Genomic DNA, 18,523 nt, shown 5'->3' with positions numbered 1-18,523 from the left:
GTGCATCAGTACCCCACCTGTACACAGAAAGCCCATAGGTTGATGCTGTGATTATCTTATTTACATGTGAGAAAATGAGAGCGTTGAGAATTTAAATAGCATGTCCAAGATCACAGGGTAGGAAGCAGAATTGGGATTGGAACCTGGTACATGGACACCAGAATCAGTGCCGGATACCATCAGAGTCTGGGTGTATGAGTTTTGGGGGAAAGAAACAAAGCCATAGCCAGAGCAAGTGATTTGCCCAAGCAAGTATATTTGAAAGTTTAACAACAGGGAGATAGAAAATATTTTTTTCATAGATGCTTATCCTAGCCTAGTCATTGTAAGAAACTTTAGGCTGAGCCTGTATGGAAAATTCCCTTTGGGAAGATGAATGAGTGGAACTAGTACTCTCAGGGTACTAGTACAGATCTCATCACTTGGATCCTTTTGAACCATGTCATATCGAGTATCAAGGAATGCCCAGGAGGCTGTTCTCAGGAGCCAACTCATACAGGGAGCTTATTTGCTACATTGATTGGTTTTTGTCTTCTCACTTCTAGTTGATGGAACCTCAGATCTCTTCTGTCCCCTGATTGTCTCCTTGAAATAAATGTTCAAGACTGAACTGGAGCTTTCTTCCTAGTTAACAGCTCATTAAAGCCTCACTAAACCTGTATTACTCTCTGTGTTAGTCTTTTCTCACACTGCTATAAAGAACTACCTGAGACTGGGTAATTTATGAAGAAAAGAGATTTAATTGACTCACAGTTCCATAGCTGTACAGGAAGCATAGCTGGAGGGCCTCAGGAAGCTTACAATCATGGTAAAAGGCGAAGGGGAAGCAAGCACATCTTCACATGGTGGCAGGGGAGAGCATGTGTGAAGGGGGAAGTGCCACATACTTTAAAACCATCAGATCTTGTGAGAGCTCACTCACTATCATGAGAACAGCATGGGGGAAATACACTTACATGATACAGGTCCCTCCTCCAACATTGGGAATTACAGTTCGACATGAGATTTGGGTGGGGACACAGAGCCAAACCATATCACCCTCCTTCTCCCATATTGTATGGAAGCTGCTTTTTTCCCCTAAGAAATACAGAATTTTTTTTTTCATCTTGATAAAACTTGTGTCTTATGATCCTTGAAAAACTAAGCCTGTTCCTTGAGGACAGATCTAAACTAGGTGGAAAGTGGCAGTGGAAGATATTGTCAGAGAGAATTAACCCTTCTCATGCTCATTTTTAGTTGTGCCCATCCCATACAACACTGCTTTTTTCCTCAAAATCAATACTACTTCTTGACTAACCTGCAGCAGAAGTAGACTGGGGCTTGCATTTCCTCCAGTGCTGTCACCCACATATTCATTCATTCCTACTTCTTGACTATGTGTCCTTCCTTCAACTCTCTGGTCTCTGTGCACTGTGTATGCTGCTTTCCGGTAATGCTACACCAACCCCTTTTCCCCAGCAGCCCCATCCCCGTGACTGTCCACTAGTTCTTTGGCAGTTGGTCCAAATATTTCATTTTTCTGCGAAGCCTTTCTTGCGTTCTCTATTCCTTCCCACTGTCTGTACTACTTAACCCTTGTACTCATTTTTAGTTGTGCCCACCCTACACAACACTGCTTTTTTTCCTAAATATTAATAAATACTTTCTAGTTTTTATTAAAGCCAGGACAGCTTAAATTGGGATTCCATTTTACCTCACGATAGGACTTTCTAATTTATACTCAGTCTGTGTGACCTTGGAAAAATAAATGCCACATTATTTTATGTGCAGTCTTAGAGGATTAACCTGTCTCCACATAACATCCTCCTCTTGCCTACCAAAAATCTAACCTCAGTGTCTTCACCTCCTTAGCTGCTGGTGATGAGGGTTACCTTTCTTAATGCTCCCTGAGATCATTTTGCTCCTTTCTGTGTCTCCAGTGATAATAGAGTGACATCCTTCAGAGACCTCATTCATGACCAAGATGAGGATGAGGAAGAGGAGGAAGGCCAGAGGTGAGTCTTCTAGATGGGATCTGGGAGACAGTTTACAGGGAAGTTCAGGGTAATGTGTAAATCACCTAGAACAGGACCTGGTAAACATATTCGGTTATTGTTAGCCATTAGTACTGTGGGCTGGTCTGTGGGTTATATCCTAGGAAGTCTCTTCTCCCTGTAGCTTAGAAGTGACCCCTGTTCTGTTACTTAATGTATTTATTGAGGAATATTAGGGGAGGGAAATAAGGAAAAGATCTAGCAGTCCCACTTTTTGATATTGACTCAAAAGATCTGAAATCAGTTTATAAAGAGATGTCTGTGTTCCCATGCTCATTGCGGTGCTCTTCACAGTAGCGAAGTTATGGATCAGCGTAAGTGTCTTACCAGCAGATGAATGGATAAAGCAAATGTGGTATATATACACAGTAGGAGTACGACTCAGTCTGTGAAAAGAAGAAAATTGTCATTTTCAGCAACATGGATAGAGAACGTTATGCTAACTAAAATAAGCCAGGTACAGAAACACAAATACGGCACGCTCTCACATGTGGAATCTAGAACAATTCCAATCTAGAACAATCGGCAGAGTGTGGTTACAGAGGCAGAAGTGAGGGGATAATGGGGAGATGATGGTCAAAGGGTATAAAATCTTAGACAGGAGGAATATAGTTTGGTGTTTTTTTTTATTTAGATCTCTTGCATAGCATGATGAATATAGTTAATTAAAGAGCATGTACATTTCAAAATTGCTAAGTGTTAATTTCAAGTGTTCTCACCACAAAAATTTTGAGTATTTGAGGTGGTGAATATGCTAACTAGCTTGATTTAATCCACTTCATATTGTTAAAGCATAACATCACTTTGTACCCCATAAGTATATACAATTATAAACTGCCAATTTACAATTTTAAAAAATAAGGAAAAGAAGGAAAAAGTTATTCATTATATTACAATCCATACGTAACCAGATATCCATTTTTTGGTATATTTCTTTCCTGCTTTTTTTTGAGACGGAGTCTCGCTCTGCTGCCGCCCAGGCTGGAGTGCAGTGGCCGGATCTCAGCTCACTGCAAGCTCAGCCATTCTCCTGCCTCATCCAGGCGCCCGCCACCTCGCCCGGCTTTTTTTGTATTTTTTTAGTATACCATGTCATTCTTGATCTCCTGACCTCGTGATCCGCCCGTCTCGGCCTCCCAAAGTGCTGGGATTACAGGCTTGAGCCACCGCGCCCGGCCTTTTTTCTTTTTAATTTAAAAAACATCATGTAAAAAACAGAATAATAGGCTTATAAGTGTATATTCCCTCAATAGACATGCACACATCTGTTTGTTCTTAACCTTTAGGAGCATTGTAATAAAAATATCCATTGTGGAAAATACAGACTAGTATAATGAAAAAGTCTTAAACTCATCTACCCTTTGGTAACTTCGGTTGATGTTCTGGCATATTTCCATCCAGTCTTTGTTCCGTATATAAATATGGTTTTGTTGAATCAATGCTACATCTCAAACATTTTCCCATGTCATTAAAATCCTTCATATGCCTTTTCATATGCTGTAATAATAATCTGTTATATGGGATGCCTGACATTTAGGTTATTTTCAATGTTTTACTACTGTAAATACCAGTGCTGTGAACATTTTTGTGGATTAATTAACCACATTTCAGATTATTTTTTTAGGATAGTTTTTAAAAATGGAAATACCAGGTCCAGGGCATGCATATTTTTAAGGTTCTTGATCACAGGCTCCCAGTTCTGAAGCCAGGGCTTTGAGATCCCTTAATAAAGACTTTGACTTTCTGGTCCATTTAGCAGAACTTCATCTACCTGGAATGAACAAGAATGAACTGGCTACAACCTCATTTCATGGGTTTTGGTTCTCCACAGGATCTGCCTCGGTCTTTCAGACATTCCTAAGGAAAATTGTATAATAACTATTACGGGAATGCAGTTATCTCATCATGGTCAGTCTTTGGAGAAGTGGGCTGAGAAATTACATGTGTTCTATTCTCTATTTTCATTCCTATTGTGACCTTCACACTGCCTCAAAACCTTCCTTTTAGATACTCCCGGATATGAGAATATATGTTAATTTTAGGGTTTTACACTCCTGAGTGAAACACAGTGTCATCAAGTACGTGAATGCCCAGCTCATAAATGACTTTCTCATTCTGTTCCCACCCAGTCACATCCTCCAGGCGATGACCTTCCTTTATTTCACATTCCGCTTACTTCCTTGACCCCTCAGCATTTCAGACTGAAAGGACACTGGTACTGTTGTCCTTGTCAGGGCCTGTGGCTTTGCCTCTCGTTCCCTGGTGAATGTCAGGAAATAGAAGGCTGAGCCTAATGTTTATAGGTTCTCGATTTTTCCCCCTTGGGGACAAGCCGTTGACTTAGCTCTGACTAGGAGTAATAAGGAGGCAGTGGGGCCAGGCTGCATGACAGCTGGTTTTCAGACCCATATAAAAAAGTACTAATTTTATTATCTCAAGCCATGCCTGGCCTGTTGCAAAGCCCAGTGTGGGTGTCTTGGGGCTTGTATTTGAGATTGGAGCTTCTCTGACCTCCAATACCCTTTCCTCAGGGGCCACAGTGTGTGTCACATGAATGGCAAGGTGAGGTGAGGCTTGGGGGAGCTCCTGGTGCTGTGTCACACCACCTTACCTGTGTGCATTACTCTGTGCTTGTTCTTTTGCATACATCTGCTGATTTGAACCTCACGGCTCTGACTTAAGGAGCAGGTAGGTAGGGCATGTGGTCCTTCCCTCCCATTTCAAAGACAAGGAAAGTGAGTTACAGAGTAGTGCACTGGCTTACCCAGGACACACAGTGGCAGAGCCAAGACTGGAGCCTAGCTGCTTGTACTAACCATGCCAGTGCCACCATTAACCCCGAGTCTCTAGTGGTGGATACTTCTGACTATGACTGCAGTCACTGTCTCCTGGAGAGGAGCTTGGCCACCAGATTGATATTTCCCAGCTGAGACTCTCTCCTGAGCTGATAAGCTGTTTTGCATGCCTGGAATGCCTTTCCCCAATTTGTTCACCTAATAAACTCATCCTCATCCTTAAGACTCGGCCCAGAAGACACCCTTATAGGAAGTCTTGGCTGTCCTTCCCACCCAGTGTTCCCTTACTGACTTCTGTTGCTGCTCACACTGCATTGTACCTGCTTGCCTCCTTCCATGTGTTCCCAGCTAGCCAGTAAGTTCTTTAAAGACAAGCGTTGTACCCTTTGCCTCAGTGTGCCCAGCACCAACCTGGCACATGCTCTATTCATGTTTTCCATGAGTGTTTCATGTTAGAGGTGTATTTTGTACACAGGTTTTATGCTGGGGGCTCAGAGAGAAGTGGACAGCAGATTGTTGGCCCTCCCAGGAAGAAAAGTCCCAACGAGCTGGTGGATGATCTCTTTAAAGGTGCCAAAGAGCATGGAGCTGTAGCTGTGGAGCGAGTGACCAAGAGCCCTGGAGAGACCAGTAAACCGAGAGTGAGTATAAGGGTCGTTGTCTGTCCACAAGACTGAAATTCCAGAACTGGGAATGCCACCTTCTTCACCTCGGTAGTGACTGATTTTTTTTCTTTTTTTCATGTGCTTACTTGGTCTTCTGTGCAGAACGCGAGTGTAGTTTCTCTCACCCTTTAACGTGGAACCAAGATTTGGGGCAGAGTTTTTAAACCTATAGCCTATGGTCTAGATTGGGTTCTGCATACATGTTTTGTTTGGCCTATCCAGTTTGACTTATTTGGAGTTTTATTTTGTTTTACTTGAATTAATAGTAAAATAGGGATTTCTGTCTCCTTTGGGAATCCTGTACCCAAATTCCTACATGGTCATGGTTAATGAGAGTTTAGTAGCATCTGTTTCCTTTAGCCAGGCACTGCCCCTTCCAGCTCTTAGCCCAATTCTGGCCACCTGATTCATTTACCATACTGCCTGGCCATGTAGGCACTGAGTCTGATATCAGAGAAAATGCATCTAGTAGCTAACATGCTTGATCAGGAACCCATTCCTCTTTCTTCCTCTTACCTAAGATATATATATCATTATATCTGAGTAACCCTTTTACTACGGACCAACCTCTCAAATGTGTATGAACTTGTCCCTTATAGCCATTTGCAGGAGGTGGCTACCGCCTTGGGGCAGCACCAGAGGAAGAGTCTGCCTATGTGGCAGGAGAAAAGAGGCAGCATTCCAGCCAAGATGTGAGTGTGCATCCACCTTGCATGAGGGAAGCCTGTAGACTGTTCTGTCATTTTTCTGAAGGGATTGGTTACATATTGTGCATGAACCAGCAGCCTCTGAAAGGGAAGCTAACAGACATAGTGCCCTTGCTGTGGTTCACGAACAGAGAGGCTTACTGGAAAATCAAAGGCAGCTTTCATGGGTGCTGGGTGAGAGAGCTGGTGAGAACAGGTGGGGAAAGGGGATGGGCAAATGAAGGAGTTTTTTGAGCAGCCCGTGGATCTCAGGCAGAGGTACAGTGTATCTGGGATTCTTCAGTGATGTGAGTATAGCTGAAGAACTTGTCTTCAGACCCCCAGAGAAGACTTAACACCAATTTTTTTTTCTTTCTTTTTTTTTTTTTTCCAGTTTTCCTCATTGTCCACTATTTGGCCCTGTGCATAGGGTCCCCCTCCCCACAAGTGTAATCATACACACAATTTTGAGTCTTTTTTATTCAATATTATACCACAAACATTTTCTTGTAGTCTTGTGATCATTGATTTCTATAATATGTTTTAAATAATTTTGGGTTTTATTCCAAAATAAAGTCAAGTAAGAAGAAAATAAACATTTTATCCTCCGAGGCAGCTGCTAATGCATTGGTTTTTAGCCTTCTAGACCCGTTGCTGTGAATGTGTATGGGAGTTGTTGTTAACAGAACTTGTAGATAACATTTTTAATGACTGTGGAATAGTCCACAAGCAAGATTTGCCATGGTAGTTTAGTCGGACACTCACTGCATACCAAGCACAAGCAAAGTGTCAACTGGGTCACCTGCCCAGAGCCATCTAGCTAGTGAGTGGCACAGTCAAGATGCAGCCTCAGCTCTCCTAAAACAAAACCCCTGCTCTTAGTCTGTGCTAGATCACCTTCCTATTCTAGGTTAATGCTTACTTAGTTTGCTTGTTGAATTGCTTATGCACACATGTATATATGTGTGTCTATGTGTGTTTTGATAGTAGCAACACTGAGAAATAGTAAAAACCTGCTAATTTGCAAGTTCAAATTGTTATGCTTACCAGATCCCTGGTAACTGTTTACTCCCTGTCATCACAGGTTCATGTAGTATTGAAACTCTGGAAGAGTGGATTCAGCCTGGATAATGGAGAACTCAGAAGCTACCAAGATCCATCCAATGCCCAGTTTCTGGAGTCTATCCGCAGAGGGTGAGTGAAAAAGCCCTCCTCCAGGTCCCAAATCAGCGAGTGGATAGCAGTTGGGAAAGAAGAAGGCAGAATGTTGATTATTTGTAAAGTAAATTGTTTGAAGCAGATTCAGCATAGTTGAGATACAGATTCATAGATCTGCTCCAAAAACCTTGTGTGTCCATTTTTCCCCTTTGGGCCTGAGGCAGACCTAAGTGGCCAAATAAGAAATAGGTGTCGGCCATGGCTGAGCAAACAAGAGAAAAGGTGGAGGCAGACAGGTAGCCACCAGAGTAGCCTGCTCCCTGGAGAAACTCAGCAGTTTTCTCTGTGGGACTGAGAGGTTTCTTCTCCCCTTTTCCCCATCACTGTCATTTCCATCTTCTCTCTGTGGACCCCAGCATGGCCTTTTCTCCCACAGGGAGGTGCCAGCAGAGCTGCGGAGGCTAGCTCACGGTGGACAGGTGAACTTGGATATGGAGGACCATCGGGACGAGGACTTTGTGAAGCCCAAAGGAGCCTTCAAAGCCTTCACTGGCGAGGGTCAGAAACTAGGCAGGTAAGGAGCAGCACAGGTGAGAGCCAGACTGTGTCAGTCACACCTGCCAAACCCAGCAGACCTTGTGTATCACTCACTTTGGTTATTAGCTCTTTACTGTTTACAAAATACTTCAAATTGTATTTCTATGGGAGGAACAGTGTGGAGAACATGGACTTTGGAGTTAACAGACCTGAGTTTATATCTCTGCTTCTTCACTTTCTAGCAGTGTGACCTTGGACTGTATAGCCTCAGTTTCCCCAACCATAAGTTGGTACTAATAAGAGTCCATACCTCCTAGGATTATTGTTGCAAGGAATAAGTGAGCTGATACATGTAGAACATTGTTCCATAGTTAGCAGTCAATGTAAGCAGAGAGTGTAACATAATTGCTACTATGGATCAGTAATCTAGGGTGTTCAGGGAAGGTGTCATCTCCTTGATGGCTTAAGGCTGAAATGGGGATTCCAAGGGGAATAAGGAATTACAGTCTCTCATCCAGCCAGGCCTCGTGGTGGGTTGCTCAGGATGCAGGGACGCTCAAGAACCTTGCTGCCCCTTTGCAGGCTGGTGTGCCACCGTTATGGCAGCTCAGCAGCTCTTATTTCTACTTATTTGGCCCTTCCTGACACTCACTCTGCCACTTGTGACTTTTTCTGCCTTGTGTCCTCTGCCACTGCCTTCTCACTCCTGTACCCTCTACTAACAGACATTCTTTATCTTCTATTCAAACCCTCTGATGATATCTGATTGGTTAATAGTCACTGGTATCCCTCATACAGTTTTCCCAGCAGACTCTTGGCCAACCCATAGGTAGGCTGCCTTCTCTCAGGATCCACTTAGCTTTGGCCAAGGCCATGGGGTCACCTGATTAGTGTTCTTCAGAGGGAACTGTGCACATGGTAGGCATTCAGAGCATAGTGACCCTTCTTGCCAATATGATCCTTATTTTATAGAGAGAAAGCTGAGGCTCTTGGACATTAGGGGCCTGTCCTTGTGTGTGGTCTGTGTTAGAGCCAGGACCCCAGGCCTTCTGACTGGCATTCCTTCCTGCACTCCTGCACAATGAGACATCCTTTCTAACCTAGATCTGGCAGTTCTCAAAGTAGATACTGCCCTTGCTCACCTCACTGTCTTCAGGGATCAAAGCTTGGTCTTCCAGCAACCATGCCCTCTGAGCTTCTGGCTGGCCCTCTGCTAGAATCCCTTACCTGCCTATTGACCATTCATGCCTCATCAGGAGCAAGGGTTAGAGCTCAGGGTATTAGATTTAGCAGACCCAAAATAGTTAAGTCATCCCTATTCTCATCATTTCGTCTACTGTGTCAAGGGCCGTGGACTAGCCCAGGACAGCTAGTCTTACAGAGTGTCCCTGTCAGTTGTGATGAGCTTTATAGGGCACCTAATTTTCTTTTTCTTTGATTATTAAAGTGATGCATGTTCATCTTAATACAAAGTGCAGGTAAAGAATAAAAGCTGTCCTAAACCTAACACCCAGAAATATCTGGCAAGTGTTTCTTTCTTCTCTTACTCATTTGCATGTGTTTGTAAACATGCTGTTTTATCACCTGCTTTCTGCTTTATCCGTGAAGTATGGCTGTCATCCTATATCAGTGAGTTTATTTCTACACTTTTAATTATAATGCTTACATAATTTTTTAGCCCACAAATGTGCTGTAATTTAACCAGTCCCTACTGTTAAACATTTAGGCAGCTACCAGAATTACAACATTACAGTGAATATCTGTAATTAAATCTTCGTATACTCTTTAATCTTGGGCTAGACATAGGATTATTGTTTCAAAAGGGCTTCATATTTTTAAGATGTCAAATTGCCGATCAAAAGGTTATACTTTTTACGCTCACTGCCAGTTACAAGGGAGGCACTTTGGGTATGATTTTATAATACTAACAGGAAATGCTTCTACTATCAGAAAGTCTAACCATATTATGTGTGTGAAACTCTGCATCTCAGAAAATTAAAATATCTTTAAATAGTCTATTTTAGCATGACAGAAATAAATATTAGTGTGGAGAATAAGTACAAGATAGAACTTGATGTCACCATGATGTTTATCAACAAAGTAAGTGTTCACTGCCAGTTCCACTTGCATTTTATTTCAGTTCTGGCTTTTTATGAAAACTTAGCTTAAAAAAAAAAAAACCAGCCACAGTTTTATATAGCTAGGTGAGATGGGACTTTAGCTTTTCAGTCTAAGACAGCTGCTTTAGTGTTTTCCCATAAGTTTTACTACATTTTTCATTGTCTTGTGAACCAAAATGATCAGAAGCCAAAAGTTCAAGAAAATTTTCTCAGATTTGCTTCAAAAATCAGTCATTGCTGGGCTTTTTCAAAATCTTAATTATCTGGGAAAATGCTTCAAGTGAATGAATAAGTTGTCTCAGTTCAAAGATTTGAGAAAATTCAGTTGTATTAAATGTTGTTTTAGTAAAAGGCAAAAGGTGTATACAATTTGAAGAGAAACCAGAGAATTTTGTTGTTGTTTTAGGTTTGACGCTAGTTTGTTTGGGTTGGGAGCTGATCTGAAGGTTCGAATTGCAAACAGCAAGAGTGCACTTGAAAGGAGGGGTCACTGCTGCTGGAAGTGAGCTTTAGCTGCTCCTGTGCCGTCTCTAGTGGTTATTTTTGTGGAGAATATGACTGGTCTCAGGATTTGTAACAGTGGCAAGAAAGTACCGAGTGCCAGTTTATTCCCACTGTAAAGACAGGAGGAGTTGGGTGATTCAGGCTCTTGGATTGAGACTCATTTTCCCCATAATTTACTATGTTTGCAGGGAGACACCAAAAACACTATTTATAGACATCTGCTCTAACCTTTCCTGCCTGTGAGTCAAACAGCTGCAGATGGCCAGCCGCTCATTGGGAGCAGTAGCCCAGCTGTTGGCAGTTCTCAGGAAGAGCTGACAGACCAGCTCCTTTGAACAGATGTATGTGGCTGCCCTGCGGGATGATTAGAGCACTATGGAACTAATGTTCTTTAAATGATGTGCTCTTTTTATTTGAAGAATCAGGAGGCCTGGTCTTCAGTTTTCTCCTCCTCTTCTACTCCCTGTCCTCCTTGAGAGCAGCACAGACTGGGAATGCCTGTCAGGTGACCTTCCACTTACAGCCCATGGGCAGCTGATAGCATTTCCAATGGATTTAGGTCCAGAATTGAGGCAAATATAAGTGGGGCAGGACCTTGAAGAATGATAGTAAGTGGCTGGTCGAGTGTTTTATGTTGTTAGCTAAGCACTATGCAAAGTATTTCACATGTTTTATCTTCTTTAATCCTGTTTTGATCCCCATTCTAGAAAGAAGGACCCTGAGACTTGGTGAGATCCATATTGCTGGCCAGTGCAGAGCTGGGTCCCTCCAGTCTCTGCCCTTACCTGCCAACCTGCATAGCATCCTGGATATTCTTGCATAGCCACATAGACATTTGTTTGTGTTTTTAGTATGTGCTGGGTACAGTGCATGTTTTTAGCTATTTTCTCAACTATCTGGGAAGTTTTAACTCTGTTTTTTTGATGAGGAAACTGGGTCTTGAAATCCAAGCCTATATCTGTCTGACTGTAAGGCCCGACAGGAGAGTGGGACAGTGTGAAGAGCACAGGATGGAGAGCCAGACAGGTCGGATTGTATACTGCCTCCTCCGTGAACCAACACTGGAATTTTGGGCAAGTTGCTTAACCCTGTTGTGCCTCAGTTTCCTCATCTGTAAAGTGGAGATGATGAATCCCTACCTCATAGGCTGGGGGTTAAGCCTGTGGGTTAAGTAATGTGGGTTAATACATGTGAAGTACTCAGCACAGGGCCTGGCTTAGGAATGGGTGCCTCATAAACAGTCACCATATTTATCAGGCCACCCTGCCTCACCTAATTTTCAGGGAGTGTGTAAGAGAAACAACCAGTCAGAAGCAGCACAGCCAAGTCCAGGCATCAGACTTTCCTCATCTCTTCCAGTGATGAGCCACCAGCCATCTGCAACAGGACGTGCTGGGAAGCAAACCCAAACAGCAACTGCTTCCTTGTGTGGAGGATTTCCTAAATATCAGGCCTTGCATGCACATTATCTCGTCTCATCCTCAAAACAGAACAGCTCCTCATTTTACACACGAAGACACTGAAGCCCCGGGAAGTTGTGACTTGCCTAAGGCCACACTGCTTGTTTAGTTTAGTGGCAGAGCGGAGGCCAAATGGTAGGTGGCATAGCTCCAAAGATTGTGCCATTTCTCTAGCGTCACACCAACTCTCCTTAATAATAGGGACAGTAGAGACTGCTTCCCCCTAAAAGGCATGGAGATGTGGTAAGGAGAGTATCTCCATTTTATAGAAAAGGAAATTGAGGTGCCAAGATGCTCAGTAACTTGCTGAGGGTCATCAGCTCGTAAGTGAGGAATGACACTCAAGGAGAAGTTTGAGAAAGCATTTTCAATGTAAATATTATTTTTCTAAAGTAAACCATCCTAACTGTAAAGCTTGACAAAATCCTGGCTGGTGGGAATACACAGAATATATACTGAAAGAAAGCTTGTTTATTGCATGAGTTTTAAAAAATGATCCATAGCATGTGTGTCTGTTTTCTCATCTATAAAATGGAGATTACACCCATCTCAAAGGATGGTTGTGGTGATTCAGTGAGATCATGACTGAAAGCTCCTTTAGACAATCCCTGCACAAAGTCGGTGTAAATGTCACTCCTGTTTTTTCTACTCTCCACCCCATTGCCTGAATAGATATCAGCTATTTTGGCTTAACAGCTTCTTTCTCATTTTAGGCCTGACTGAAAATGTTATAGTTCCCTTTCTGGCAGGCAGTGTTTTCAATGAGTACATGTACTTTGAATTATTGTAAATAGTTGAGGGACAGGCTGCCTGAAGTCTAATTGGAGAGTTGACCTAATGTCTGTGAAACTAACGAACAAAACAAGATAGTGTAGATCAGGAATGTCCAGTCTTTTGGCTTCCCTGAGCCACATTGAAAGAAGAAGAATTGCCTTGGGCCACACATGAAATACACTAATACTAATGATAGCTGATGAGCTAACAACAACAACAACAAAAAAGCAAAAAAAAAAAAAAAAACATAACGTTTTAAGACAGTTTACGAACTTGTGTTGGGCTGCGTTCAAAGCTGTCCTGGGCCGCATACGGCCCATGAGCCATGGGTGGTTGGAAAAGCTTGGTGCAGAGCTTAGGCATTTACAGGTATATGAGATTTACCTCTTCACTATTTCCAAGCAACTCTTGTGGCCTATGGTGGTGTCATTTAAACTCTGTGTCCCAGCCTACACTTTTTGAGTCCCACATGCTGTGTGACTGATGCATAGAAGCAGCTTCTCTAGTGCTAGTAATGTGGGCGACATTCTCTTCTGAGCTCTACTTTGTAATTCTCTAAGTCCATATTTTTCACATTCACAGAAAAGAATAAGTTCACTTTTCAGTCATTCTTTAATTATATGCTTCAGGGCGGTATTGAACTGTGCAGTTTCTCAAAACTTTTAATGTGCCAATGGCCTCTGAAGCTGCTGGTGTGTTATGTGGCCTTTCCCACACCTTCCTTCCTATGGAACACACTTTGGAAAGCACTTTCAGTTGGATTTGCTCTGAGTACCATTTTTGGGGCTGTGAAGGGGGAAGGGTAAGGTACAAGAACTGATCTAATTAGAGGCTTTGAGGGGAAGCGAAGGCTTATCTAATGGCCTTGCTTCTTTTCAGAGGTCTAGGTCAGGTCATCTGCTAAGAGAAAGACTGGGAGTGAAGTGAACAGGTAGTTTGGAGGAGAGAAGGTGGCTCCATACAGTTGTGGAGAAGTGGGAGTCCTTGTGCATTTTGTGTTTGTCAGCCATCCTGAGTGCATTATGCAATTTTCCCCTTTAATCCTCACAAAAACTGAGCAAGGCCTATAGCCTTAACCCTTTAAAAATCTAATTACTACCTTTGTTGAAAGTAAGCATGTTTGAGTAATTCAAACCCTGGTCCATGTGATTCTGAGATATGAAATCTAACACTGGCAGACACCATGTCCTGTTCATTGTATGATGAATCCCAGCAGTACCCAGCACTTGATTGGCTTTTCAGCGCCCTTCAGAACTCTCTCCCCTGCCCTCAATAGTGGATGTATGAGTACAGACACACATATGAGTGAGGTGCACTAGGTAATGCAGGCCTGAAAATTCCATCACAGAGGAAGAATCTGGACTGCTTCGCCTGCAACCTGCCACTCACCTGCCAGGCTGTGCCAAGGCTGCCTCACCTGCAGACTTGGAACACTCCCCTCTACCACTCCATTGAGACTAAAACTGACCCTGGTCTATTATGTCTTCTAGCCTTATGACCCTGTCTCTCCCACCCTAGGCTGTCCTGCTTTCCTTCCTTCAAGCCCTTGTTCAGGTGAAGACACCAAGGAGGAATAAGGCCGAGTAACTTGCCCACATTACTCAGGAGCAAGAGAGCTAGCAATAACATATGAAACATATGACTTGGGGTTTGAAGCTAATTCTGCTGGACCACAAGGGCACAGTTCTCCCTGTCTGGGTCAATAGCTCAGCAGCACCAAACAATGACAGGAGCATAGCAAATGCTCAGTAACAGTCCAAGAGGGGATTCCCTTTTTGCCAGGGGCCTTGTTTCTGCTTGTGTCCTGATGCCATCCTCTCTCCTCAGCACTGCCCCCCAGGTGTTGAGTACCAGCTCTCCAGCCCAACAGGCAGAAAATGAAGCCAAAGCCAGCTCTTCCATCTTAATCGACGAATCAGAGCCTACCACAAACATCCAAATTCGGCTTGCAGACGGCGGGAGGCTGGTGCAGAAATTTAACCACAGCCACAGGTACCTTGCATTGTGTGGCCTTGCTTATTCTAGGAGCGTCCTCTGGGACTCACGCAAATGTGTGGGAAGCAGAGAGCCGTTCTTCCTCCTAAACACCAGCAGGCACTCCATGCTTTCCCCAAAACAGACACGAGGGTGGTAAGGAATACAAGTCTGAAGCCTTAGGTTCTGGTCCCCACTTTTCCATTAGTGTGGTCGGTGACTGTTAACTTCCCCCACCCCGTGTGTCTCATTCTTCATCTGTAAAATTAGGGTATTGGATTTCTCAGGGCTTTTTTAAGCTACCAGACTGTTCAGAGGAAGTCTTATTCTAAAGTCCTGTGAAGAGATCAAATTAGAACTGCTGTGGTTGATAGAGGAGAAGGGGTTACAGTGCCAGCATCCCACTCACCTGGCTTCCTCCACCTCCCTCCCCACAAGCGGCCTGTGAAAACCACTGGGCCAGGAAGATCTCTTCTAGATCTGGCTGTCGAGAATGCCTGTTCTACATCTCAGACCATCTGGGCTGGATCAGTTCCTCCTTCATTTTAAAGATGGGGAGACTGAGGCGCAGCAAAGGGAAGAGACTAGTAGGAGAGGTGCTAGAGGACTGTTGCCAGTAAATATATTTGGTATCTCCTTTCTGTAGAACAGAAGTGTCTAAATTTTATTGGTCATGAACCAACTAAGCCAGCACCCACATGTGGGGTCAGTGAATTGTTTGACAATTATTGAGTATCGACTGGGCTCGCCTGTGAGTAAAAGCGGGAGACAAGCCCCAGCTATGAGCCAGGAGCATCTAGAGCCTGTTCAGACCTCCTTCATCAGGAACCTTCATTACACTCAAGTGTCTGGTGGTTAAGGGAGTGACCCATCCCAGTGATGTGAGTTACTTGCCTCAGTTTCGTTTCACTCATTAAGCCCAGCACACTGCTGCCCACTCCCAAGGTGGACAGCCCATGCAGAGAGCTTCGCTGGGTGACAAGGCTTGGTTTGCTAAAAGTCACAGGCAGAATCCTGCAGGTCCACGCCCTTAGATGTGCCAAATTGTAAGTTACATAGATTTTAGGGGCTTGGGGCAAAAAGGAAACTTCTGTTTAAGTGCTGTAGGGAAGGAGGCATTGTTTCCAGGTGGTTTCATTCTCATATGATCTCCAGGTTCAGAAGACAGGCAGTGTCTGGAGAAACGATTCCTGGCCCTGAGAAGTTGACCGTTAATTTCTGACAAATAGTTTGTGATTCCTGTGACATACAAAACAGACATATACTGCCCTTATGAAAATTCATGAGCTGCAGGAGGAGACACTAATCAGATCATTCCATAAATGTGGAAGGAGGGCCAGGGATGGAGATAAGGAGCTAAGGAAGGCTGTCCTGAGGAGGTGGCATTTGATCCAAGGCCTGAGTTGTGATTAGGATTACAGGAAGGGGATCAGGCAGGGGGGCCTCTGGAAAGAAGGACCCAAATGTGGGAAGAGAGTATGGCCTGATGAACCAAAAGTGGGGAGAAGAGATTGAGGGGAAAGAGGGTGGTATAAAATTAGGCAGGCCTTGGGAACCCAGTAGGGTTGTTGATGTTTATCTCAAGGAAAATAGAAACAGCAGTGAAGGACTCTTGGCAAGAAAGGGACATGGTCCCACATGCCTGAGCGTAGCTTTCGCTGTTCTGTGGAGAAGGTCAGGGAAGGGGATTTGCGAGGTGTTTAGCTTTCCACAGGGCAGGGGTGTGGACAACAGAGGAGGGCACTGCTCACCACTTCCCCAACTCCTGCAGGATCAGCGACATCCGACTCTTCATCGTGGATGCCCGGCCAGCCATGGCTGCCACCAGCTTTATCCTCATGACTACTTTCCCGAACAAAGAGCTGGCTGATGAGAGCCAGACCCTGAAGGAAGCCAACCTGCTCAATGCTGTCATCGTGCAGCGGTTAACATAACCGCCCAGCCAGCTGCCTGGCGTCCCTCCTGTGTTTCCCATGGCCAGTGGCCATGCCCCATGAGGATCGCCCCTCCTGCCCCCTTGTGCACACCCAGCAGTCCAGTGCGACGTCTCCTCCATAGCTCTGGGTTCTTAGATCTTGGTTGGACATTTGTTTTCTCCTTAGTTGCATTTCCTGGGTTTTTGTGACGATCAATGGACTTTAATGAAAAAAAAATAAAAACAACCAAAAAAATTGAAGGAATATCACCAGCATGTTGTACGGAAACTCTCCCACTGAAGCAGGCTTTAATTGCTTTAAAATTATATTTATCTTGGGGCCTGTGGGAGGAAACTTCCTTCCATCTTCTCTACATAAAAACTTGTGGCACACAAGGCTTATTCACTAGTGTGTCCCACCTGCCAGCCCCAACGATCACTGGAGGAAGGAGGGGAAATGTGTTGAAAGAGGCTTTGCCACCACTTGTTCCCAAGAGAATATATCACTTGCCCAGATAAAACTGGGCAGCAGCCAGAGTCCCCTAAAAGTGGGAAGTCAGAGCTACATGCACACAGTGTCTTCAGAAGGTGAAAATAAATACTTCCCTGTGCTCCTTTTACTCAACCCCTGGGAAATCCAATCTTGCCAGGCCTTGGCCAGTTGAGATTCTGTTCCACCTGCCTGCCTGGCCCTTTCCTCCGTCACCATCCAGACTGCTCACCTCCTGGGTATTCTTATGGGCTCCTTTATGGTTTGATTTCCTCCACGTGCAGAAGTCTTGAGTGGACCTAGGAGGTAGGTGGGGTATTTTTTTCACTAGGATACAGCTCATGCCAACCCAACCCAAGTGAGTTCAGAATCAGGGTATCTTGCCCTAAAAGATAAACAGTCAAAATGCCACCCAGCTGTTCACTAGTGATGTGTGGCAAATCAAATCAACTGTTGAAGAAGGGGTGAGTTTCCTGTGCTACAAGCATCTGTCACTGTTGGTACGTGCAGGAGGCTTCTGCTGGGTATGTTTTGGAAGTGAGTGTCACTACTTGGCTTTGCTTAGCAGATTCTGCTTCACAGTTGTTCTTTGACCTGCTGACTTGTGACTTGCAGAAACATAGGCAGTAGTCCTAGCCTGGTAAAGACCCTCCATCACCCTCATAAGTTTGCTTCCTATGCAGGTTTGGGAGAGGAGGCCCATTGGGCTCTTGGATGGAATCCTTTCCCCTATTAAACAAACCAGAGACTTAGAATCAGTGCTGACTCAGGATCTCCTGGTTTGGAATCGTAATGTGCCTCGATCCTCTTTCCAAGCAGGCCTCACCAGTCTTTCTGTTTCCTGCTTCACCCCTGCAATGAGCCAAGAACCAACACTACATCCACCTAGAACTGCAGAAGGGCTTGTGGTTTCAACCAAGACCCATCCTGAGCAAGGGACTTGGCTTGGTGCTTTTGATCCCAAAGTTCCCACACTGGCAGTGACCTGCTGGGGCAATGGCATCTGTCATGGTGTTTTCTCCAACAGGTGGAGATTACTGTGGAACCTACATATGGGTCTGGAAAAACTGTACACTGTTGTCACCTTGAACATTAAAAACCAGAATGAGGACAATGGACTTTTGTACTTTCTAATGGGTTGCTTTGACAGAAACTACAGCAGCCAGCAGAGGTGCTTTAGTGCTTCACAAAGGTCCCACTTCACAGTGCAAAACCTTGAGCCCCAGTCACACTGCCAGTCAGTGGTAAGGTACTGCCTGTTCCCATCCAGAGCCCACATTCAGCCTCCATGGAGTGCAGTATACACTCCATCCGTAACTGCCAGGCCCATGTACATACACTTGACCTCCCCCCCCTCCTCCTCACAGTGTCTGCGTAATTAGTATATTGCAGAAGAGATTGTAAAAACACCC

The 18,523-nt window shown here is 44.3% G+C and overlaps 1 protein-coding gene across 1 annotated transcript in view; it reads left to right on the top strand.

The window, feature by feature from the left end:
- The window catches only part of NSFL1C (NSFL1 cofactor), a 401,445-nt gene extending 383,220 nt beyond the window's left edge, over positions 1 to 18,225 (top strand). Inside the window, exons 4-10 of the mRNA XM_050745194.1 lie at positions 1,920 to 1,994; positions 5,304 to 5,469; positions 6,093 to 6,185; positions 7,264 to 7,373; positions 7,774 to 7,911; positions 14,560 to 14,724; positions 16,478 to 18,225. Coding sequence (XP_050601151.1) covers positions 1,920 to 1,994; positions 5,304 to 5,469; positions 6,093 to 6,185; positions 7,264 to 7,373; positions 7,774 to 7,911; positions 14,560 to 14,724; positions 16,478 to 16,640 — 910 coding nt within the window. The 3' untranslated portion in view covers positions 16,641 to 18,225. The remainder of the gene's footprint in view (positions 1 to 1,919; positions 1,995 to 5,303; positions 5,470 to 6,092; positions 6,186 to 7,263; positions 7,374 to 7,773; positions 7,912 to 14,559; positions 14,725 to 16,477) is intronic.
- Positions 18,226 to 18,523: the final 298 nt, after the last annotated feature.

Source organism: Macaca thibetana, chromosome 10 (genome assembly GCF_024542745.1).
Source record: "Macaca thibetana thibetana isolate TM-01 chromosome 10, ASM2454274v1, whole genome shotgun sequence".
Taxonomy (NCBI): Eukaryota; Metazoa; Chordata; class Mammalia; order Primates; family Cercopithecidae; genus Macaca; species Macaca thibetana.
This window is presented reverse-complemented; position numbering and strand designations above follow the sequence as displayed.